Genomic DNA, 26,300 nt, shown 5'->3' on the forward strand with positions numbered 1-26,300 from the left:
TTGCATCTCTCTCTCTCTCTCTCTCTCTCTCTCTCTCTCTGTGCTTTACTGGTCCTGAGCTATAAATCTCTATCAAAGCTGATCGTCCTGTGGGATGTAATGAGATTTAGGTTTGGAAAGAAAGTTCTTGTTACGAATACTCCAGGGCCTTCTAGCATGATAGACCCTTGTGCTCGTCCCAGGGCTTTGCCGTAGGATGGTATCTTATCCTTGTGCAATGTTCAGTGATCGAAAAGCATGTCAAAGCTCGCGCTTGATTTGGATCCAGGATTAGACAATGAGTAATGTGGAAGGGTTTAATTTGTTGCAGCTTTAAATGAAGAACTGCACTGAATGAAGTTTTGCTGGTCAAAGGCAGAAAGAAAGGGATGAGAGAACATGAACCCTTATGTGATTGACAAAGACATTGATTAGCGGCCATGAAATGATATCTGCTGTTCATAAGGATTCACGAAACTGCAATCAGTTGTCATCGCCAAACCCGACAAGGGAACGGTGATAAAGGTCCATACTTTTTTCCTTTCCAATCACCAAGATGGCCGTTGCGAAATATGCAGTAGTTCTTTAGACGATTGACTCATGCAAATTCTTTGATGAGGTCTCTTTCGGTGGCGATGAAGTGGGTTTATCTACGCCGATAAAAAAGAAAGTGGATCTATCTACTGATCCTACCTTTCCCTGGCACAAAGATGGTTCAAAAAGGAATATTCAGACAGCCTGACACTAGTAATAGAGCGGGGTAGACAGTTTTTAACTATCCGGACATTACTGCTATGCCATAGCCCTCTTCATATTCGTCTGTGAATACGCATGGAGAATAACGAGCCCAACTTTCTAGAGTGTAGGGAGTAGGCTATCTTAATTCTTAACATCGAGCGGTTATCAACCTATCCTATATCCTTTAGAGTGGGATAAAAACCTAAATTGGCATGATGACCTTTCAAGATTCAGGCTCAATATTCCGAATTCCCCTGTTAAAAGTGAAAGTAGTTGAGTTCAGCGTTCCAGCACTCCAGCAGTAAGAAATCAAGTCACAGTTTAGTGAAATCGCTTCCACTTCCTGCTAGCACGGTAGTAGCACCGATCGTCCTGGCAAGCCCAAAACCCGAGTGACGATGGCCTTTGAGAGCTGCCTCTATGATACTCGAGACGTTATTTCCTGCATCTCAGCAGTAAGAGAGCTTGAGAGATTTTTTCAAGTATGCCTTTACCAAGATTCCTTTTGAACAAAAAAAGAACTGCACATACATACAGATATGCAACCTTAAAGCATCCTCATGGTCCTGTGAACAGATTACTTAGAAAAACCTAAAAGAAGTTGATACAAAATCAGCCCTCTTTCAAGACTAATTCACACTCCTTTTAACTTAAAACTCAACTCTCTCTTCAGCCCTACCACAATTGACATTGAAAACCCAGTACTAGAACCTAATTCTTCTCATAAGTAGAAGCCGGGGGGGAAAAAATAGAAATAAAAATAAAAATCCTGTGTCAGCACCTGAGACTACTTGTTACAACAAGCGAAGCTCTTCCCGAGTTTGCAGCTAACAGCAGCCATCCCTCAGTCGCCTACCTGCTTTTGCCTCGGTGCTGGAATGAGACAGCTTAACCCATTTTCACCTCAGCAATCACACATGAGTCCAAAGTGGGCTCCTTTTTAAGCGTTTCAACTGAGGACGGTAGTGAGAGAAGTCGTCCCTTTTGGGCACGAGGAGGCAGATGTTTTGCTGGTTTCCTTGATCCAACAGCCCAGGGTAAGAACACCCCAGTACCACTACCATTTGGGCTCTTTCTGGGGCTCACAACCATAGGGTGCATTGGAGCTGCTAACATGACCACTGGGGTACGAATTACCCCCCATTTAGGGATCATATTCATTGTTGCCTCGTAGGCATTCATGGCTCCATTTGGAATTGTGTATGAGTTCGGAGCACCAGGTTGCCATAGAGTCAAGGCTCTACTCAGAGGAGGTATTGTCGATGAATCGTTTTGGTTTGTGTTGGACCGAACTCTGAAGAATGTGATGCTCACTCGTGTGTTTGGAGATTGACACATTACGTGCCTTGCCATATCAGAGCTGTTTCCTCTCATGACTAGAAGAGACCTATAGAGTAAACCAGAATCAGTTCAAATTGCCAAATTTGCAGAAAAATTTGAAAAGCAACAGAATAAATTGCCAAATTTGCAGAAAAACTTGAAAAGCAACAGAATACATGCAACATTATTGCAATCTAACCCATTGTTTTCGTATCATTGCTTTGGTTTACAATTCCAAAGCAGACGATTGGTTGAGGGTTCAAGAAAGGGTCAACCAGGGCGGATAGAAAGTCTTTGCTGCCTTTGTTTTAACTTAGCTAGCTTGCCTTTAGGGTTATTTTTTTTTGCTCGGCGCCTTTAGGGTTATTGATAGGATTTTCCTACTAGAACTCTAACTTTGCGTTCTGTGTTGTCAATGTTGAGAGGATGGGCCTGTCGGGAGGTCTGGCCTTGTTGTGGAACTGAAGGACGATATCACGGTCTCTTCATGACGTTTTTTTCCTTACTATAAGCAGTCTATAGTGTAATGTAGGTTAAGCTCTGTCGAGGTTGACTCATAGGTTCTATCTAGTAAATAATGGTAGCCAGCTAGGCTGTTTTCGGGCATTTCCGAAGTATTGGCTTCATCCTCCTAGGTTTATGCCATACATGAAAATTGAAATGCAGCATCAGCATCGAAATTGTAATTCACAAGTTTTGGCTACTGCAAGATTCAGAAAACCAAGTACAGTGGGAAGATTTCTTGAGTACATACCCTTCTTTCAGGGAAAGCATGAGTGGCCCTTTGTAGTTCCCATCAGCATCACTTATGAGAGTTCGTCCAAAAGCCATGGTTGATTCAGATAGGAGAAGAGTAGAGATAGGTTGCTCCAAATGAGGAGGTTTTAGAAAAGGCTGTGAATATTCACCCTACGCGAAGAGTAGAGATAGGTTAGTTCCTAAGTTCGAACAAAATTGTGCTCATTTTTATGAATCAAAGGTAATGAAGTGTTCTCTACTCCTAGCTTTTGTTACAAAAACCAAAGAGAGCGGAGACTTATGACGAGGATGAAGTAAGAGAACCAATCTACCTCATCGAAGAAGTTGATGATGCAGCTGTTTGGTTTTCTATTTTCTGATATCAGATGCCACTGAATCAGGTGGTCAATAACTCCTTGAAGAAGAGTAGGAATTGGCTCAATGTGACCTGTACAAAGTATTCCCAATTACAAAGTTTCCATGAAATATATGCGTCGGAAAGATTGAATCTTGTAGAAGAAAAACAAATATGTTCAGGCGGAAAGCTATTCTTACTATCTTCATCTTTGCCGGTTGATTCCTCTTTTATGTGCCCAAAAATAGGAGCTCCAAGTTGAATTAGCTCTCTTTTGTTCCCCTTCGTCTGCTGGTTGTACAGAATATAGGTCTCTCCTAAACAGTGCCAATTTCATGAGATCTGATTAGATGATATGTGAAGAAAAGCAATATAAAAAATTTGTACCAAGTCATCGTTACTCAAGAAAACAAAATATGGTCTCAAAGACATATAATATGAATATGAATATGAATATCCGAGCCTCCAAAGGCCTTGGTAACAATGAAGATAGACTATTTATCGGTGGATTTCATAAGCTTGAATTGCTCAAAACAAAAAACCTACATAAAAGCACAAGTTAAATTTACAAGCACTGCAGCAAACATACGTTCAAAATTACAACTGAAAACCTAACTTGAAGTAGTGAGGTCCATATCTAGATGCCTTGAGGTTTGAGTGACTAAATTCATTAGAAAATCGAGACTATAAATGTAATTAACTAGGAATGGAAATGATAAAAACATAAAAGCCAAACCTTTTCAATCAAACCTATAGAGGGCGTCCTTTACTATCTGAGAACCTTGTGCCCAAAGGAAACAACAACTGTTAATTATAAAAGCATCACGAAGCACACGGGGATCCACCTGAGAGTTCACCATTGTGGCCAGCAGCCCGGAGCTCATTCACCAAGTCATTTAACTTAGAGAGCTCTGAATCAGTGAATATGTCTTCATACAACTTGAGACCTCTGACTACATTCACCTGCCAATCAACCACATTCGACTAGTTTAAATCATGGTTTGAAGTTCAATTTTTTTTGACTCCTGGCTTCTATGCCTAAATGATTTACATTAAAAAGTTATGAAAGAAAGAACTAACCATATGCCCTTTGACATGTTCTTTGGCTGTAAACCCTTTGGTCACCTTGATCAGAGCACGACGTGCCTCGCAGTCTTCATGGTTAGAACACAAATCTACAGTTTCTGATGTGGGCTGCGGTTCTTGAGATCCTGTTTCAAGAGAAGTGGAATGGAATCAGCAATCTGATTGTAACTAGAAGAGAAACATTTACGGAATCACAAGAATGGAGAAACATTGTTGCTATTCCAGTTAGCAAAAATTGTATGGGCAATATGATTGTGTGGAAGCAAGTTCAAGAAACACACACATGTATCAAGGCCTATAATACCAAGTTAGGAAAACACTTTCAAATTTTCAATTCCATTTGACATCACCCTATCCGCAATTTTTACATTTAGGTTGCCTGTTATCCGGGATACACACCAACCCAAATGTATTCCAAGAGTTGAAAACCAACTATAGTCCCACCATTGGTGGTTTATATGCCTGAATTTTCATACGAGGAAGTATCGATGTAGCATCACTTCAGCACCGTTAACTTCTAGTCCCAATCAAATGTTCGATGTTAAAAACACGAGCAACCACGCAACATTACACATTCAGAAGTGACGTTTGTAACAGCAATACTGGTACCATTTCCAGGTCCAGTTTTGGCCTTTCTGGCATTTCTGCCAAAGTACTTTACCCATTCCCATACGATGATATGAATTTAATTACATTTGGTAACATAGCTAGGGTGAAAAATTGGTTGGAAACAACGATTCCTAATAGAGATGTTTTGGTTGGATGTCAAATATCAGCAACAAATACAGCAGCCATGAAAACTGCACACACCATTCTCTTATGTAAAGGAATTTCAGTAAGCAATGTGCCCGTCCCAAACAGACTTGGAATTTCATTTTTGTATCTCTCTCTCATCTATAATTGTACAGTTGGTTCAGAATCAATCAAAATCCTCCATTATTGCTTAGGGGTCTCCGGAACCACCCCGTATTTATCATATTTGTTATAATTAGTTGTCACTACCAGCATCTAAATAATTGCTTGGCATGTTATGGAAAAGTAATTGCTTCCTCCATATGTCAGGACATTATCACTTTCAGTTTTTACACTAAGGGCCCGTTAATTTAACATGATTAAAGATAAAAAGGGTATATGATATCGTAGGAGATGTAATCCCGTTCTACTAATTCTAAAAAGACTAATAGTACATACGATACATGGTATAAGGTATTGTATATCGCATATTCTGTGAGATTATACATCTGGTCGATACTTATTGATAACTCTGTGAGATTATATATCCGGTCGATACTTACTGATAACGATTTAACCAAATACCGAGAATGCGATCCCCTTAAATATCTAGTCAACTTCGAGGGTCAGAGCACTAGACAGTAAACCCGGATGGTATCCAATCCCAAAACAGTAGGGACGGATTAGTTTATCCAGCCGTCCAAACATCATTTTCCAATGAAAAAGTGCACCTTTTTCACGATCCGCACACACCCTACGGCATATTCTCCCAAACCCAAACCCCAAAAAATACCCCAAAGGACCACCGAGTTAACTCGGTTTAGTCAAACGAGTCGCAGACACCGAGTTTCGTTGGACATCGGGATCAGAATCCAAGGATGGGAAAGAAAAGGTCCGCCAACCAACCCAAATAAAACCCCAACAAGACGCAGCCGTGGGCCGTGACGTCCGTTTAGGATTCGACGGTTGAGAGCACACGCCGCAGCAAATAAAGTACAAGAAATTATTGAATCCCAGTACACATCTCGAGGTCTCATCAGCTAAAAATTGGCATCCGCTACCCCCAAACTAACCTGTCAACGCCTGATTGATGAAGCAAAATACTTAAAAAATAGTGTGTAATTTGTAAATTTTGAGACTAGCAATGCTCGTCTACACATTGCTCGTCTCGAAATACACAAATTCTTTTTTAAATTATTTTGAATTCATATCAACAATCGGTAATTATATTTGCTGATCACATTTTGGATACGCATAATATATGTCACAATTGTATTAATCGAATTGTGAATACCAACTCAAAATGTGATCAAACATAATCACCAACATATTGTTGTCTCGAGAATTCGGTGCCGGACAATGAGTTATTTAATTGTCATGATTTGTTTTGGTTTATTGTAAAATATATATATATATCGACGAGAGAAATTAAAAAAGTAAAAAATACAAACGAAAATTTAGAAAAAAAAGTTTAAATAACAAGATTACTCGAAAGCTTAGCAAAAAAGAAAAAAAAAGATTACTCGAAACAAGATACTGTTATACTCCTACATTCTATTGTGTTATACAACCACCGAAAAACTACTCAGCGAAAAGGCCTTCCCATGCCTTGAACCCCTCAAAATCCTCAGTAAATCTGAGATACAGTATTTAAGGTTACTGCAAAAATACTCATTATTTTAGTTTGGAAAAATGAAGAGAAATTCGATTTAACATATAAAACAGATTTTTGAAATTCTGGACGGGAACGTGTTTGAACGATCTAATCGGCACCATAAGAGTATCAACGGTTTGAAAGTTCACCAAAAAAAAAAAAAAAAAACTGTTCAATTCAAAAGCAGAGCAGAGCAAAGTTGAAATTTGGTTTGCACAAAGGAATTTGGTTTCTACCAAACCAAACACCGTTGAATGCAAATTCGACACACGAATTGAATAGCCATCGTTTTCAGGTGAAAATCTTTGACAAAGAAAACAGAGGTCCATTAAAAAAATGTTGAAGGGAAAAATAAAATTAATCCCTCTCTTACCTTATTTAAAAGAACAACAAAAATTCTACTTCCAATTTACGAAAATCAATGATTTGTGATCAATATTTTCACCAACAATTTCGGAAAATCATCCAGAAGCCTACCCACTTATATAAACTTTTCCATCACAAAAAAAAAAAAAAAACATGAAAAGGTAAAGAAAGAGACAATTTTTTTTCCAGAAAGAGAAACATATTTTCTGCATATTAGAAACTTCAAAAATCAAATATATCTAATTTCGCTGGCTCGGACATCTGATATCAGAGAAAAGAATGAATTTCGAATCAAAATTTTATTTACAACGAAATGATACTTACCTGTATCAGTAATCTCACTTTCAAGTGAATCATCCCTCGTCGAGCCTTCGTCGATCACCTCCCCGCCGCCACATTCACCGTTCTCCGTCGACAGTTCCTCGTAAACTTCTCGAATCTTCACCTCTTCATTCACGAAAACCTTAACTTTCTCGTCATGATTTTTCACATCATCGCCCTTGATCGCTTTCTTCTCGGCGACTCGTCGGAGCTCAAGGGCCACGTCGGCAATGGAATAGTACTTCTGCATCTGGAGAACCGGGATCCAGTTCAGCCGCCGCCTGTGGACAGCCGCGAACACGGACTCGTACTCCGACGATCCGCCCCCCTCCACCTGGGCCAGGTGGCCGCAGAGCGCGTCGATGATGGCGTTGGCCGCAGCGAACTCGCCACGGAACCACGCTATGATCGCGTCCTTGGCGAACGCGTCCGGCATCATCATCGTTGGAGGATATGGTTGAGCCGTCGCCATGGACGGTGACGCAACGGCGGCCGCCGGCGACATGTCCCGCTTCTCTCTGTCTTTCCCCTTTGTTCGGATGGTTTGGTGAGGAGTGTGGCTGTGAGTGGCTGACTCCGTAGCCTCTAACGTTATTTACGTGTCGGCCGAAGTTTAGGTGATCAATAACAAGCTCTCGAACTTAGAGAGGGAGAGGGAGAGGGAGAGATATAGTAAAAGTGGAGTGGTGAAAGCGAGGGATAGGCTATGGAGGAGGTGCATTTATATATTGGAAAAGGGGAAAAAATCTATGTATGGCCAAATACTTTTTGATTGTTTTACCTCTCTTGTTTTTTTTGTCCCTTTAATGTAAAAGATGTCTCGGGTCAACTTACTCGCATTTTAGACTAATAATTTTTACACCTCTCCCATAATCGTTTCACACGATTACGTGTAAAGATGAGGTAGTCCCAAAAATTACTGACAAGAAAAATTGAACCTGATACCATAAGATGAAGCAAATCCGTAAGTTTCAGGGCACAACCACCAACCAAGTGGGGTTATAAAAATCATAATGAATGAAGACAGAAAAGAAAATCAAATCAAAGTGAATCGCACGGGAAATGCCATTTTTGGGAGAAAAGAAAAGAGGTATATGTGAATAATTTCTACTAATTGCTTTATGGTCTTTATTTCTAATTTAGGGCGTACGAGTCAACTATGGAGAAATAATTAATTAGAGTGACGTGAATAGAAAATCATAGTAACTATGTCACATTCAGAGAATCATAAAAATTGTGGTAAAGATTAATGACATTAGCAATGCTAAGAACACACTTTGGAGTGATTCAACTGATTCTCGGGAAAGACTAAACATATTCAGTCAATATGTTTTCTCGTTAATTTAAGATACGAATTTTTGTCTTTGTCGTACAACAAAGAGAACACAACTCTGAACATATATAACTGTATTCGAAACTCATTCGATGCATATAGGTCTATGCACATCGAAAGACTTCAAACACAGTTGTATTCGGAATTGTGTTTTTAAATTGTAGTATTAATTCCGTACTCTGTGTATTGACATGTACTAGCATTTACAAATATAATTGGGTGAGCCAACTTATTAGGCAAGTGACGTGAGTACTTGGTCCACTGTCGTGAAAATTTAATCGGGTGGAATAACATTCATACTCTACTAGTAAATTATGGAAACAATTCTTAGCATTTGGTTCAGTGCTGTTAGTGTACCATGGGCATTTGAATTTGATCGAGTGATATAACATCGACACTCCCATAGAAATCGAACTTTCATTTGACCTCAGGAAAAAAACACTAATTTCCACGAGTATTTCATTTAGAGTACATGTTTGCGTCAAGCCTTCAAGCACAAACAATTACGGTATATTAACAATCCACCTCTGGGAAAAATTATTGGGTCAGAAAGCATAAATAGTTTCGCCAAGTGGATATGAGAAAGTAAATAGGAGTACTTGTTTGTCCTTCATGAGGTCGCACAAACATTTCAAATCTTAGAGCCACCAGAGGATTAGCCTAGTCCTTTGATTGATAACTTATGGTTCTAAAATTAGTCGAGGTGCATGTACACAAGTTGGTCTGGACGTTCGATTTCGGAAAAAATGAGTGGGCCAGATGTTCATTTGTCCATATTAAGGGAAGGATTGGGGAGGTGTCAAACGAAGGAAGGTTAGGGGGAGATGGGTAGGAAGATGAAAAGGGTAAAATTACACGTTGGCGGACCCTTTCGTGGAAGCACCAAATTAGGAGTAGTTAGGTTTATGTGGTTGCACGTGGAACATTTGTTTTGGCGGAGATCTTAATGGCAGTGTATGATAGAAACTGGGCTATAATGCTTCCACGTGGTACGAGAGCATAATGTTGTCGTTAGTAAATGATATGTATAGTTATACAACATAATAAGTGTAGCCGGTCATATAAGATGATAAGTGCATTTATATATCATAGTAAGTACTGTCTCAGTAAACGATATTGTATAACCAATTTTTTTGGTAAGTATTATTGCAATTTTTTTTTTGCGGAAAGATCATAAAACCATGTTATTTGAAGCAAATTGACCATACTTTTTGTGGGTAGTTTCGATATAACAGCTGTGATTTAACTATTTTTCATTGTATTTGGCAGCATTATAGAAGTTGGTTTTGGTACGATAGAGGAGACGAAGACAAAAGCAGAAAAAAAGTTGCTTTTTGACGTCTAATCAGAGGTTATCATTTAAGGCCTGTTTGGCGGCCCCAAAAAAAGGGGAAAGGAAAGGAAATTAAATCTGGTTAGGCATCACTTTTGTTGTTAATCAAAATGGTAGTCCGACAGGTAGAATTCATACTATAATTTTGGACCGATCTACAAAATCAGGTTAGGCATCGCACGAACCCATGTGGTTTGGAACTTCTACCAAGCGTACAAAAATGTACTTACAACAAGGAAAACGTGTTTAAAAATTTTGATACAGTCCAGCAAGTCTCTTCTTTTTGTCCTCATGATGGACTGAACCATCTAGTTGGCCGGTTTGTGTGGTCTTTTTTCCGGGCTTATTTTGATGATCCAAATCATTTATATTATGGGCGCTTACTAAGCACATAAATCAGGGCGAAAATCAAGTTGATCAGATATCATTTGATATGAACAAATTTTTGTTTTACAGATATCAAATATCATTAGAGCCTAGTGTTTTGTTGCAAATAATCGTCAGCGGAGCTGAATAGGGACCGAGGGGGCCCGGCCCCCATTTTAAAATCTTAGTACATTGTATATAGTATGATTATAGACAATTACTATGGAAATCTATTAACAATTTAAATAATTTTGATTTAGGTCTAGTATAAAATAACGTTATTCGGTACAGTTTTTTTCAACTTCTTGCAAAGGCGAAAATCAACACACATTTGCATTGCGATTGTTGACATAAAAAAAAAGTACATCGATATGCTACAAAAAAGTACACGATGTGTTGAGCACAGTTTTGAATGAAAATACATCTCTTAAGTCGGTCCCTCTCGAGTCAAAAGAGCAAATAAACTATGGTTTTGGGTGCATGCATGAGATTGGGTAAAAAATAACCTCCTTTGACAAAATTCCAACTTTCCAATTTATGACTTCAACTTTCAACCAGCCTCCAAAACAGGGAGATACTTAAATTTTGTTTGACTGTGTACTTTTGATAATTACAACAATTGACCATGGATTTAGAGTGTTAATGGCGTCGTATCTTCACATTTATTAATTATGTGGTGAGATAATCTCAAATTCTTGAAAATGTATGGCAGCCTCATCAATTAATTCCTATTTGGTCGAAATGAAATTAAATTGCTCTATGTCAATCCATTTACAAACTGATTGCTTTCCTTGTACGAGAAAAATAGTAACTGGAACTAGGATAAGATAATTGTTTTGAGAATCTGGCAACAAAATCGCCAGCAAACCATTACGAAACGATTGTTTTAAAGGTGCGGTTATAGCTAAGAGGGAGAGATCACTAGACGCGCCCATGACGCTACCCACATAGACTTTTCACCTCCTAATTGGTTGGCCTTTCCCCTAAAAATAGAATTCGCACCTCCTGGATGAGAGCAAAGCAAAGCCCCTGCCCAATGGTGACGACCCTTGTTGGCTAGATAAACTCAAGGTTAAATACATGAAAAAATCATACTCCATTAATTTTCAACTGAGCTTCAAACAAGGTACATCGATGTAAATCTGGGTCAACATAGCCCCCAACACTCTCGACACCAATCTAATACTCCATTATGGTGTTTGAATGTTTCTTTTCGAGTTTTGTTTCAATCAAGTTGTATTCCGTTTGAGTTAGATATGGTGCTCTCTGAAGATGTATTTTGATTTGTTCTGTTTCAAATATACCATGATTCTTGTAAAAAAAATAAGAAGAATGTTTCTTTCCGACCCTCCTCCCTCTATAGTCATGTTTGACATCATTTTAATTTCCAATGATACTCAAATATAGTGTGACGTATAAGTCCACACCTAATGCTATTTAAATTATGTTATTAACAAATACAATCAGCAAAGTATTGTCTAATAATATTCCTTGTCGGGTCAAAATTTGTTTAAGGTGCGTACATGTCGACGTAATGTGACCAAACTCAATTTGAACAATCTCTCTCTCTCTCTCTCTCTCTCTCTCTCTCTCTCTCTCTCTCTCTCTCTCTCTCTCTCTCTCTCTCTCTCTCCTTTTTTCTACTCCTCTTCCCTTGCCGGCGCTCCTCTCCTTCGTGGGTTGTCACTCCCCCACCTCCCACTTCCCCCCCCCCCCCTTCGCTAGGTTGTTGGTGGCGATGCTAGAGAGGATATGGGGTGATGGGACTAGGCGTGGCGGCAGTAGGGGTTGTCACTATTGTCTGTGACTGTTGGGGTGTTGTGGTGGCAGTGTTGCGGCGGCTGTTTGAGTGTTTCGGCAGGTTAGGGTTTTGGTTTTGTTTTCATTTCTGTTTTGTCCAAACTCTTGTCTGTTTTATGTTTGGATGTTGTTCCGGTTCTCGTCCCGGTGAATCTTTCACAGGTTTAATGTTATTTTTGATATGAAGCTCCGCCATCCCGAGACATTGGTGTCTGGGTAATAGCTCCATGTTAGTCGATCCATGTTGACGGTGTGAAGAAGTGAGTGATGTCTCGTGCATAGGCGCTAGACACTTGTTTCATCTCTTAGTCTTTTTATGTATCACGTCTCTGTATCTCTGTTTTTGGATGGAAATCTGTATTTGCCGTATGGTCTGATCTGTATTCGGGATTATTTTATAGATGCCTAATGACTTGATTAATGAATATGCTTTTTCTGCTGACAAAATAAAAAAAAATTGAACAATCAATTGTTCGACTCATTCGATTCGTTTCGTTTACCAACTTTATATTATATGATAGTAATAATAATTGAAGAAAAGAGCTCCTTCCTTGGCAAAATGTCAAAAGTCCAGAACCATTGCTCTAACGTCCCATGGAGGCGCCAACTCCGATACGCTGAGGACGATGGATTGCTTATTACTATCAGGTTCCACCTCCACCTCTTATAAGGCCCGAACCAATCAGAAAGTCTGAGCATCCCGACCGGGGATTCCCGACCGAATTTTCGACGCCGCGCCAGACCCACTCCGGCCACCGGACGGCTGATCGGAGCTGTATAAAAAAAATGAAGTGTTTGGATCGGCTACCTATACACATCGGATGCCGTTGATTCTCACGAGGACCCACTCGGTTTTTTTTTTGTAGAATTTTTGGTCGGCTTCGATCAGCCGTCCGATGGCCGGAGTGGGCCCGGCGCGGTGTCGGGAATTCGGTCGGGAATCTCCGGTCGAGAACCGCAGTCTCTCTCCGAACCAATCACCGAGAAACAAGCAACTCTAACAGCATGAAGCTCACCACTTAAACCGGAGCGAATGAATATATTGCAAGATAAATATAATTTGTCGAAATAAGACAAACAGATTAAGACGGGCGGAGCAGAGAGCATAGTATTGTCCTGATAATATTCCTCGTGGGGTCACAACTGTTCGTTGGGTGGTTCCATGTCTTGTTGAGCCGAACGTTCATTCTTATTCGTCAGGGACGGAGTGCACTACGCACATGCGGACGACAAACCTTTTAAATGAACCGGTTCACTTCACTCCTTTTTATCCCCCAACTCCGGTTCAGATTGTTATGCCTACTTTAATCTTCTGTGTTTTAAAAGTGGTTTAGAAAGAGATTTGTTGTCTTTATTCCCTCAATTTGCTGGAAAAAAAAGATAGAGGAAAGTTCCCCACTTTTGCTAATTGGGGATGGATTCTTACGAATCTTATAACACAAGGGGTGTAGGGCGTGATATTTTGTCGCCGAATTCAGGGATGGTGCTATGTGAACATCCGAACCATTTATTGTTGGATGAAATCTGAATTATTGGATTGTCGAACATACAACACGCCTCCCCGATTCTTTATGGCGGCTCTCCACACCAGTGATCTTTTTATGATTCAAATGATTTATCATAAAACTTGTTAAATACTCTATCTATTACTAGAATCAAACAAACCGTGCACTTATAGTTCCCGAACTGAAACACTTCTTTGTCTTGAAAAAACGGTCGGGAACGTTGTGGTTGATTATTTGCTTCAAACGAAACTGATCATAACAATCTTCGATTAACTTGATTAAAAATGGAGTATAATTAACATTCTTAGAGAGTCTTTAGAGATAAATAACTTAAATTATCTTTGACGAAATCTATAGTCATCTTGCACCATAAACCGACAAGCCATCTCCTATATAGTTCTTCTATTTCGAACATCTATGGCGGGACAGTAAAAAGGTGCTTACAATTTTATTTTATTTTTTTTGGATAGGGAGGTGCTTACATTTCAAGCATACATTTTCCCCAAAATGTAGGGCGATTTTGTGTTTCAAAAAGATGGCAAATTCACTCTTTATAACTGTTTTTTATTTTTATTTTTTTTGTTGCTAGGAAGAATCAGAAACAAAGAGAAAAGCCACACCTACATAGGGCTACGTTTATAAAAACCAGCCAAGGTGACCTAAAAGTACTGGGTTCCACCACTAAAGGACCAGATTCCATTCCTTTTTAAGCCTAAAGTCAAGGGTGGGTGGGTGCACATGAGAAGCCCATGAGAAGCCCTAGCTTGTTGGTTTCTCAAAAGGGTACTTAATGGGATGGTGACTAATAAACTCCCTCAGACCATTTGTATATATTCAAGTACTCCTGTTTTAAGGTCAAAATTGCAAATTGCACCACTCTGGAATACTACAACTCAAAATATATGACAGCCATAGATTAACAGTATTGAAATTAATTTTTGTAGGCAAACCATCTTTCTAAATGAAATAAGACTTCCTTCAGGGATAATTTTATATATATATATATATAGCATCAAATTCAGACATCCACGGTGCGATGCCGCACCAGTTTTACTATACAAGTAGGTAGTAATAGATAGTTAGACATGCCATCTCGAGATCTAACACAATACTCTGAAGCTTTTTCAACGCTTGATGAGGAATGAATTGTCGATCTCCTTTCGTATTTTGAGCTTTAAAATGTTTTGAAGCTGAGTTTATGGTATAGTCTAGTTATTACAGAGACAGGATAAAAAGAATTATGCTTCTTTATATGCATGCAGAGAGCCTTTTGTAAGTTTGGACAGTAGAGAATCATGAAACAACTCAGAAACATATGTGGACCATTCAAAATAAGTAGATGGAATTTTCTCCTTTTTGAACTTTTGGTAAATGATGGATCACAAATATGCTCAATATTCCACCAGGTGGTATAATCACAGCCCTCAACAGTTTTCAAAGTGCTCCATTTGAATAGTATTCCTACTGTCCATGGTGCATGGGATATGAAAAATCCACCTACTAGAAGTTTCTTGAAAACAAAATTCCAAGAAATTAACTTTTAATGAAATACACTCACTCATCGTTACCCAATGCAGACACAGTGGCAAATGTTATTTATCCAGACACGGATTTGACGTATCGGCTGTGGTCTCCATTAAAATCAGAAAGAAAAATTTCTGAGGAGTTTCTACCAAATAAAATGTACAAGTAGCTAATGGAGTGATGATATCGTAAAGTAGCAGAAGTGGACCTCATAAATGGAGTCTCTCATTGGGTATATATATATATATCAGGAATTCCATTTGGAATGGGTCTCCATACATATATTTATGTGTGAGACATGGACACTTTTGGACTTTAGAGTTATTTTTTTCAATTAGCAGCATCTGCACGTTAGGAAAGTAAGGTGTGGGTTTGTGTAATCTTGAAGCAACTGATTTCTCTTTTGGCTTAAAATTATGCATAGATCCCTCTTGAACAATTCTTTTACATTGGAAAATGATCACAGGCATGGCCCAAAATCTCATGTTATGAAAGCATTCAAGGAACTATTAAACCTAGTTTAGTACAGTAATTTTGAAGTAGTTATTATTAGTATACTAAAGAAAAAACAGCCGCCAATACATGAACAAATTAATTACTGTATGTATTGGGTCTAACCCTTGCAGTTTGCTTAAATATATGTATATTTAATCTCTTCTCATTAAACTCAGACGAAGACTAGTTTTCATGAGCGAGTATTTTATTTTGCCTAGCTAGCGTAGTGGATAAAAAAAGTGAACAATACCAACTTCTTTTTTGTTTTAATTTGATAACCGCGTGCATCTCGACTAGTTCTGGAGCTCTGAAGGTAACGACCAGGTATAACCCCGGCGGCCCCAAGGTTTGAAATAACTGTCTTTCATGGGATTCGAACATACAACCTTATGGTCAAGCACTTCTATGAGATTCGAACAATACCAACTGTTTATTAGATAATAAACTATTAAAATAAAAATATGACATCTGACATATGACATTTTAAAGGTGATTCATAATAGTATAATTTGAGCCAATCACAGTGGATATTTATTTGTAGTACTTAGTAATAAATAAATTACTATTGTACTACAAATAAGGTTTCATGAGCTCTAGACGAGCAAAACCCCATATCTAACCCACCTTAGTTTAAATTGGCCCAAATATATGAGACTCGTATCTCACCCACCTCCAAACTTACACTCCCATATCTCCATGGCTAGAAGTGCACAATTTTTTTCATTCGAATATCTAAATTCGTAAGGTTTAAAATTTAAATGATTATCGCAAATTAAATGATTTTTCTAGGTGCCATACAGATGGTCCATCTTTTATAAGTGATTTACACGACGTTGGCGCAACTGTTTCCTTCGTTACAAAAAAAAATTAACAAAGTTGACCGCCAATGAAGCAGTACAATTGGTGCAATAATTGCATTAGAAAATTCCACAATATACCTGGCCAGAACTTGAGAGATGATTGGAGGGAGATGTTTTCGAGTGTCGGCGGCGGCGGCTACTATACAAGTGGTATCCGTCGACAATCCCAGCTGTCCAAACGTGTTTTGAACGTTCCAAACTTATTCCCCTCTCCCCTCATCCTACCACTCAATTCTCATCCTACCACTCTCAAGGGGAGAGAGGGGAATAAATTTGGACCGTCCAAAACATGTTTAGACGGTTGGAAAGACAGATACTGTCACGTGGTACCCAAAAATTTCTCGATTGGAGGAATTGAATTTTGTGAATGTGAAACTAATTCTGTTAATTAGTCAATGCATGCCGGTTGGCAATAGCATCTTTCTTTTTCTGCTTTTTTTGGGGTGTTTGGAACTTGGGAAAAAAAAACTAAAACAGTTTCATTCTATTATTTGGTTTCTAGAGAAAGAGAAGATAGACTAAAAAACACGTTCAATTTTCTCTCCGATTTCTTCTTCGACTTTTTCTCTTCATTACTTTTCCTTCCCCAAGTTACCAAACATTAAAATTGCGACTGAGAAAAAACAGTAGGGGAAAAAATGGTAGAGGATCAATTCTACGGAGCTTGCTGGAGCATTGACTTCTGCTCAAATGAAACGAAAATGCGAAAAAATGTCACCCCAAATTCAACTCTGTTAAATGTATATAGAATATAGGCATATAATTGAACATAAGAACGTGTCTTCAAATCAGCCAGAAACATAAATTAAACTTCACAATCAGCGTGCTTGCAAATCCCAACAGCCAAGAGAGAAAATTCCCATCCACTACTTAAATATAAAAATCTGTCACATTTGGGATGAAATAAAAATCGAATATCGCCTGCGCATGCCAACAGGCCTTAGATCATTCTCAAAGACAACTAGTTAATGTAGGTATGAGAGAGAGAGAGAGAGAGAGAGAGAGAGAGAGAGAGAGAGAGAGAGAGAGAGAGAGTAAGTAAATTAAGCTTTCAGGTTTATTTCAATTGGTTCAACTGAAGGTGGGTATGGTACTAGCATAGAGTCATCCAAGGGTTGCTTAGCTGCATTTAGATGGTCATGGGTTCAGTTCATATGGAGAGAATTGACACCATAGTTGATGGATTAGGAAAAAGGTGTACGAGAGAATAAAAAAAATTCGAACGTACGGTAAACAATAGCAAAAAAATTTGGTCGTCCAGTGAATATGTAAGCAATCCATCAATTGTGGCATCCAAACACTGAAATGAAATTCTCCCAAAATTTATTGTCCTATTCCATATCCTACTCAGTGAAACCCTTGAGAAAGGGCATACCAGTGCACGAAATCCACCTACACATACAAGACTTTATTAACTTCACCACAGCCTAAAAGGCTTCTGGCCCATGGGCCAGGACACCAATGGGTCAATCCGCGGCCCAATCTATCCTGATCAAGTATGAAAGTCAGAGAACTCAGTCCAGTAAATACTGCAAAGGGCCCAGGACTTAAAAGATTTTAAGTAGACATAATTCGTAGTTCCTAGCAGAAACTCCTCTAGTCCCTCCCTCTCTAGCATACACACAAACATAGTTCTAAGTCAAGCCACACTAGCACAAACACAGTTCTCCATCAAGCCAACCACGCGCTAAAAGAACCGATGTTCGGACATAGATCCAGACACAGATGTGTCTAAAGCCGGTGCGTGAATCGCATATGCATCTCTGTCAGAATGGGTCTAGACATCTGTCCAAAGCACTGCTCTTTATTTATATCTGAATTGTATACCACATAAGAACATAGCAAGCAAGCAAGCAATACATGAGGTACTAGTAAATCTTTCACCCGTACACGCAAATGATATAACCCATTCTGCTTATTGATTCGTGGCCTCTGAAAGAAGAGTCATCATTTGATGGAGACACTCCTTCCTCCACCATCATTTGAAGTTGCTCTCATCTTAGCCTTTACACTACTAATAAAATCACTAACCCTGTCATTAAAAGTATCCCGCCTCAACAAACTCTTTCCACCACCGCTGGCAGCGATGCCAGCAGTACCAGTACCAATATTCGACGTAGTTCTGATTGTAGCCTTAGCGTGATCAATATAACTAGATAACTTATCATCACCATTACCATTTCCTTCTTTCGCTGTTTCCACCATGGGCTTGGCTTTCTCCAGCTCTGTAACGCCAGTCGGTGCAATTCCATTACTAGGTGCAACTCTGGTTTTCACTGGTTCGTTTCGTGAAGGAACTTTCTCCAAATGCCCATTCTTTTCAACTGAGGTATTCCCTTCCACTTTGGATGGAGATCGCGAAAGGGGAGTGTTGAAATTGACCGGAACTTCTGTAGAAACAGCTGCACCTGCCACCTTTTTCTGGTCATTTGGTGCAGAGCTATTAACTTTAGAGCTCAGTGGGCAATGGCTAATTGCCTTGTAAATCTTTTCGCACACATTAGAGTTTGTGCTGGTCTGGTTTATGGCCATCGATAATGTGACAGATGAAACAGGGAGGCAGTATTTGATTGAAAGGAGGTTTTGAGATCAGGTTGCTTTAGGCTGAGAATGACTGAGAAAGAGGGATTAAGCAGAGTTTTATTCTAAGTGGTTGGGTTGCTTGATTCTTTTGCATGCCGTCGGTGTGAAAGCAACATTTTGCAAGAATCCAGAGGGCCCAGTTTCTGCCAAAATCCCCATTCGTTACTTTAGGACCTTTTTTCCATTTGGCTGAGCAATAAAATAGGTAGGAATCATATTCCCAGCTTCTGCTTCCCATCTTTTCATTGAAAGAAGTATCTATCAAGTGCCCTAATGTCAAAAAGATGTCTATAAAGGGAGCTTAATATTTCCTAGCTGTTCCAGATAACATATTCGTATTGCTTTAGAGAAAATAACTAAGAAAGATTCTGAGATTACTTATTATATTGACCAAGTCTCTCGTCATGGGTACTGACGTTGCTAAGAATACGCAATTCCAGCTTCGTGATTAACTGGTTAACAGTTGGTAGGAGTGGAAAAGAGGAACTGAAAGTTGCATTTGGCTGTAAAACGGACACCAGGTACAGAAAAACCTTATCCACTAACAGTCTAGACCTACCCTTCGCTCCCTACTTCAAAGGCTTTGAAACTTCATCATTTATTCATGTGAGAAGTTCAAACCAACCCAATTTTATCTTCTCTATGCAACACATCATAGAAGTCTGCTAGCTTCTAATTTCAAAAGTTTGTCAATCAATTTGTGAGATTCCATCTGTCCTAGTGATGGAAAGTAGACGGTGAAAGTTATATTCAGGCTTTGCTTTTTAGTTGTGCATTGTCTACATGTAATGGATACATAAGAGAGAGGAAACACAACTTAAATGGTAAAGAAAGAAAATGCTAAGAGACATTTGCACAAAATATTGTCAAATTAAAGAAATATGTAGTTGTGAACTAACAGTTTTGGAAGAAAATACCAAGTGGAGCTTTACAAAGAGCTGATCCAAGCGAACTGTACAAGCTACATTACTAGAGAGAATTTATGGCTTGAATAGGCACAGAATCAATGCCGAAAAGTCTTAACCACTTGCTCAATCCGTCGCCGACAAAGTGGACAGTTAGTTAAGTGCGAAGAGCACACCGTACAACAGCACATATGACCGCATCTGCATATCATAACCCAGTCAGCTATTTATCTGTTAAAACCTTAACAATCTCAACGAGTGCTATAGACCAAAACCATGTTTGAGAGGAAACATATCATCCTTTTGGGGATTACTTCACATTGCGGTTCAATAGTGCTATGCAATTTAAATAAGCATAATTAAGAACTGAAACTATCTTTTAAGAGTTGTTTTAACCATCTGGTATGACTAAATTCATTTGAAGGAGACACTTCAAAATTAAGCCAACCACCCGAAACTATAAGACTCTAAAATTGCCATCATTATGCTAGTACTCTCCCTCTCTCTCCCCACTGTATTTTGGTGGTTGGGGATGGATTTGGATAAAGATAGTGAAGTCATATGCGTGAACATTATTCCAAAGAGGTTTGTGATAATGTAGAAGCTCCTCAGATTACTTGTAATTTACAAATATAACTGTGATCTGCACATTTATGTGAACGTAAATGTCTACGCAAGTGTGCTGTCTCATGGTCCTCTGGCATATGGAGATTAATGAAAAACTTAGAGCTCGGATCCCAATTTCGTACAAGGGAACAACACTTCCCTCCATTTGGCTAGGTTGTATCACCCATCAAACACAGATAAAAGTCAATTTGCTGTTCTTTAAACATCGACACCAGGTTAATGTAACACTAATCGTCCCATTTTATGGACCACCAATGACACCACCCGACAATTACGCCATATGAGCCTTTTACAGTGAAGATGAAATTGTATTACGTCTATGTTTCTGTAAAAGAACCACCAATCTTATAGTACGATTGAACTGCAAAAATCCCATAAAGTAGGCAAGCTATCAGGGCTAAAAGGAGAGCCCCACGAATTGGGAATTAGTATAACAAATGTAAAAATATTGTGCAGATAGTGTTGCACTAAATAATTCTTCCAGGTAAAGGTGGTTGGAGTGCTTACGGAACAAAAACAGAATTGTACTCCTGCTCTAAGCATATCACACATAGATCTGGAATTAATCGGTCCTTTTTAGTACTATCAGATCCATTTCCAGTTTTACAATCTGAACCTGGGGAAAGAACGACAAAAAAGCAAACTTTTCACAAATACAGACAATGGTCAAGAATGAAAAGATATAAGACAGGAAATCTTACCTTCATTATCTTGTCTCTTAGCTGCTGCTTTATGAACCCTGCACGAAAAACAGTCAGTCAGGTCCCCGACGGCTCTAGAAAATACATTGATCTATAGGAGTAAGTCAACACAAACGAGATGGGCAACGTGAGATAAAAGAAGCCGAGCCTATTCTCCAGAAGTCATAAGAGTGACAGATTCATCATCTTTGATGAAGACCAAAGGTGAAGGCTAATAATCGTGGTAGCACATGTTTTTTATGAATGCAAATAATTGTGGTTATCAAGCCATCCATTCGTTTATGTCCAGCTTGCTACTGACAACAGGCTTGTACTTACATTATCTAGTTTATAATCACCACTTGATCTATCAGTCCATTATGGCGGTGTTCTAATTACCAAGATAATCAATCTACTGACGACTTTGGGGAGAGCATCAATATATTCTTCTACCTGCAAAAAAGTCCACAGTTCGGCCCTTCCCCTTCATGTAGGTTTTTTTTTTCCTTGGACGAATGAGAAATTCATTAAGAAGAACAATCTAACAAGAGTCAAGAAGGCATACCTCCCAACAAGGGAAAAAAAACTCAACTACGCTGAGGCCAAAAATCCTAGGGGGGATTCGCTAACGGCTACGAAGCATGGTGTTAAATGGGGTTTGCTTTACAAACAAAATTGGGAGCTTCTAAGGCATACATCGAAACAAATCTTACCTTCATGTCCTGTCGTATGGCCTACCATCAACAACTATCAAAACAAATCTTACCTTCATGTATCCTATTGTAAGGCCTACCATCAACAACTACTACGGCTTATGCTTGACCAGCTTTTGTTTCTTACTTGGTACAAAGTCCGAAGACCAATAAAACAAGAGAACTCAGCCAGACTAACGATATAGAAAAATAGCAAAAAAGAAAAAGAAAATAACATGGAAATAAACGTATTCTATACTCTAAACACCACTAAGACCAACTAGGGCCTAAAACCCAGCTATAGAAATTATGGAATTATCTAACCTCCAACTAAATACCATGAAAATCAGGGCCGAGATGATCTACTTGCACGAGAACACTCCAATATTCGGTACCTTGTTTTGCAGTACTGTCCTTGAATAAAGCCATAAGTCCCATTCCCCTAACACTAGAATTTGCACACCAACGATAGAAGCAGTGATAAATAGTACACAGCAGTGAAAATTACCTCTTTTGCACTTCCCAATGGCGCCTTCTTTCAATGATATGTCGGAAAACATGCTTACCCAGCAGATATACACCAAACACAGTAAATCCCACCGAAGAATATTTATAACACCTGCAAGACGCATCTGTCTTAAGTGCATTCAAACATTATATCACAGATTTTTATATGTGTAGATGTATCTGTTGCTGAAACAGTTAAACTTGAACAACCTTGCCCACTTTCCAAGATTTGCAATGAGCTGGTCGATCGTTGTGTGAGAAACATAAATTGGACCTCTATGAGGTTGTTGAATTCGAATAGTACCAGTGTCATCTTTGATAGCCTGGCCATAAAGAAGGTTACAGACAATGGGAATGATATAAGATGGGAAAACAACCACCGCATAAAGTTGCTGCAGATGCTTTTTCTCAGGCAATAACCACATTTAAATATTTCCATCATCGATTTTATTCCATTTATCTACAATTGGTCAACCACTCAAGCTTCTGTTACATGAGCATTCAACTTTTTATAGCAGAAGAGAAGACAACTACTTATCCTCTCATAAAGCATAACATACCTCACCAACAACAGTCAAGGATGTACCAGTTGGAAGAACCCGTTCTATTCTCTTAACTCCACGCATCTTCAAAAAACAACAATAAACAAACTTGATAAGAAGCATATAGGTAGATATTTATACAAGCAAACGTGAATGTAGATTGGTGTCCAGTTGTGGAGGAATGGACATCTAAAATACCAACAAACCTCAAGACCTTGGAGATAGTCTAATTTCCACTTACAAGAGAGTGCCCTGACTGCCCTGACTCCTCAAACACTTCACTTCCTATGGTTAAGACCAAGCCTTTGGCACCTCGGGCTCCCACTACATATACACGATCAGTTCCATCATCCTGACACGAGAATTAAGGATTACATGATATGGATGTCTACACAGCCCCTTAAATCTTGAGCTGTGGATTGCATATAGTAGAACCCCATTAATGAATGTAATATTTGTTCCAGACAACAAAATATCCAGATAACCACAAACAAACATATTCTAGAGCGAGGGAGAGGAAAGCTGCAAGATAAACATTTCTCACCAAGTACCAGGAAGCTTCTTTAGGCCTGTAAGACAGCAAAGCGGAATCCTCTACCCAAGAACCTGCATCGCTGTGTTTCAACAAGTGCTCCTCCTCCTAAAGAAAATATAGGTAGATTGTTCACTGATGAAGAAGGAAGCGTAATCAACCATATTTTTTTATAGTAGTTGGAGATATGAATCTACGTACGGTTTCCTCCACGATTACACCACGTAAACCACTACACTTGCAATTGATCGGTGCATCCGAACCAACTCTTCCGGTGACCGCAACAACCAAAGGTAGTACTTTGGACGCAGCATCTAGTAACCGTGCTGAAATGTCGGAGGATACAAAAACATTATTCGGGTACCATTCATAAGCTGCTAGTGTCGAGGGTATAGAAAATTGATTCATTACACCAAATGCTTCAAAAGCAGAAGAACTGGCTTAATCTAGTCAAGCTCCAGACAAACAATCATACAGATGCCCCTTTGGTGATCATTGAGGTTATCAGCAGATTCAGAATTCACAGAAAAGTTGCCACCGAGATTATCACAACATGAAAGAACAATACCCTTAGTTTTGTTTGGATCTTGGATTTTCAGAGGAAAAAGAAAAGGATATTACTCCACAAAACCAAGACCCAAAGAAAGCTTTAGCCTTTTAATCAAGTAAGATTGAATAACAGGAGGAAAAGCAGGAATATGCAACAAATTGGTGAATATTATTTTCGAAATCCAAAATCTAAAACCAAATAGTAGGCTGACACGTAGCTATGCACGTGCCCTTTACACGATAGGGAAGAAGAAGGGATTGCAGTTATTCAGAAAAGCAATTGATCATTCCCGGACTGTCAAGTGGCATGTTGGGGGCTTCAAAGAACTTAGAGGCATGTGACTAAATGAAAGAGTTGCCATGCAGGGCAATCTAGCAGTTTTTTATGGTTGGAAGCACAAGCTGGTCAAACAAAGCATGACATAAACATGGAGGCATGGTCGGAAGTTAATTGGGATCACAAGCTTCAAAGTATGGAACATCATTGATTGAGATTGACGTTGATTTCTTCTTTCAATGCAATTCTAGAATAGCGGTAGCCAGTAGCATAACATGGCAACCATTTGGTTCGGTTTAGCCTGGGTTTTGGTAAAACCAAATAAAAACAAAACTTATAACTGGAACCGAAACCAAAACAGTAGGGTTTCTTTTTATCCAGTTTGTAAACCGAAACTGTTGTGGCCCGGCTCGGTTTGGTTTCCCCCCAAACCCAGTGGTTAACCTGTTTAATCACCGAACCAAACCATTGCCATCTAGACGAAGACTCAGTTTTGTCAATATAATGCGGTTCAGTTTAGGTTACGGTTACGGTTTGGGTTTCGGGGCGGTTGCCATTCTTTCAAATTAAAAATTCCAAAACTGAACCCACAATTAAAAAACGGGTAAAAACTGTCCGTCATTTGGGTTTGGTTTGGTTTGGTTTGGTAACCATCAGTTCGGGTGATATTGTCATCCCTATTGTCTCCCTGTGAGAAGATGTAATTGTAGGAGTAAACCTTAGTGCGATTCCCTTTAACCTACATTTCTCTGCAATTGAATTGTGAAATCAGTTCGTTATATCTTTTTCATTACATCTTCTCTTCCTCCTACTTCATGAAATTGTTCATTAAGATTCCTGTTTAAATTAGCTCCTCGATTGGCAGAAAGAACCTTAACTACTCGAGGACCTTAAATTGTTCATTAAGATTCCTGCTACTCGAGGATTTCTCTTTGTGAATTATAAGTCCTCTCAAGTGAAAAGAACCTTAACTACTGGAAGAACTTTCAGTCTTTGGTGGCACGCTCAATAATTAAACTACCCTTCAAGGGAAATTTCAGGCCAACCAGATGTCCAGAATTTCCCCCTTTCCCCCTTTCTAGAGTTGTCAAGGCTTGTTTTTTGCTTCTTCTTCTCTTTATACCAACTGTTAAGGCTTATTCCACAAATTTGTATTCAAATGAATCAATTAAAATTAACAACACATCAATGCAGATGTAGTTTCAGGTGTGAACACTGTTTACCAGTTTGTTACGTCTAAAATAAACACCATTTAAACCAAACAAAGGCCTCAAGAAACAATATTTTACAAAAAATAAATAATGGACTTACCCAAATCTACCAATTGATTAACTCGAGTAGCAGATTTGAGGGCCTCCGCATCCCTAACGAATACCAGAAGTTAGTACCAATCAAAAATATGAAGCTAACAAATTAGCAATAAAACTGAAAATTTAGTCGAGGTGCGCGCAGGACATCCGATTATCAAAAAACAATTTTGAAAAATTCAGTTAATTTGGTTAAAGATTTACCTTCCACTTCTCCTGCCCAGAAGAAAGAGAACAGCTGCGCTCAAACAGCAGATCCCACCCCAAGGTAGCATCTTTTTGAACAGCTCAAGAAAACCCTAACTTTGAAGAAGAAGAGAGTGAAGGAACACTGCATGCTATGGTAGACGGTAATTTAAGGCGGGTGATTCAGTTCGCCGTAGGATTGCGCGCCTCCAATTTATCGAGCATTGGGTTCCCTTGGGTAAATTACACGCTTCCCCCTCTCAAGTTTTATACTACTATACTTTATCTTTTTGAGTTTTCGGTGTTTGGTTTCTAACCAAACTTGAAGATTGGATCTCGGATGGACATAGAATTATTGTTAAGCTCGTTTGGGTCTTGAGTTAAGAAATTGATACAATCATTTCATAT

At 39.0% G+C, this 26,300-nt stretch overlaps 1 protein-coding gene and 1 pseudogene across 1 annotated transcript; both read right to left on the reverse strand.

Moving 5' to 3' along the window:
- Window positions 1–1,220: 1,220 nt before the first annotated feature.
- LOC131313596 (RNA demethylase ALKBH10B-like) lies at window positions 1,221–7,986 on the reverse strand. The gene is made up of 7 exons (XM_058341981.1): window positions 7,293–7,986; window positions 4,211–4,341; window positions 3,976–4,093; window positions 3,331–3,447; window positions 3,108–3,223; window positions 2,792–2,946; window positions 1,221–2,104 (listed from the first exon to the last, which is right to left on the reverse strand). Exons 1-7 carry the CDS (start codon window positions 7,792–7,794, stop codon window positions 1,606–1,608), a joined length of 1,638 nt encoding a protein of 545 aa, XP_058197964.1. The 5' UTR covers window positions 7,795–7,986; the 3' UTR covers window positions 1,221–1,605.
- An 11,952-nt stretch (window positions 7,987–19,938) lies between these two features.
- LOC131313599 (E3 ubiquitin-protein ligase SP1-like) lies at window positions 19,939–26,089 on the reverse strand (annotated as a pseudogene).
- Window positions 26,090–26,300: the final 211 nt, after the last annotated feature.

Source organism: Rhododendron vialii, chromosome 13a (assembly GCF_030253575.1).
Source record: "Rhododendron vialii isolate Sample 1 chromosome 13a, ASM3025357v1".
NCBI lineage: Eukaryota > Viridiplantae > Streptophyta > Magnoliopsida > Ericales > Ericaceae > Rhododendron > Rhododendron vialii.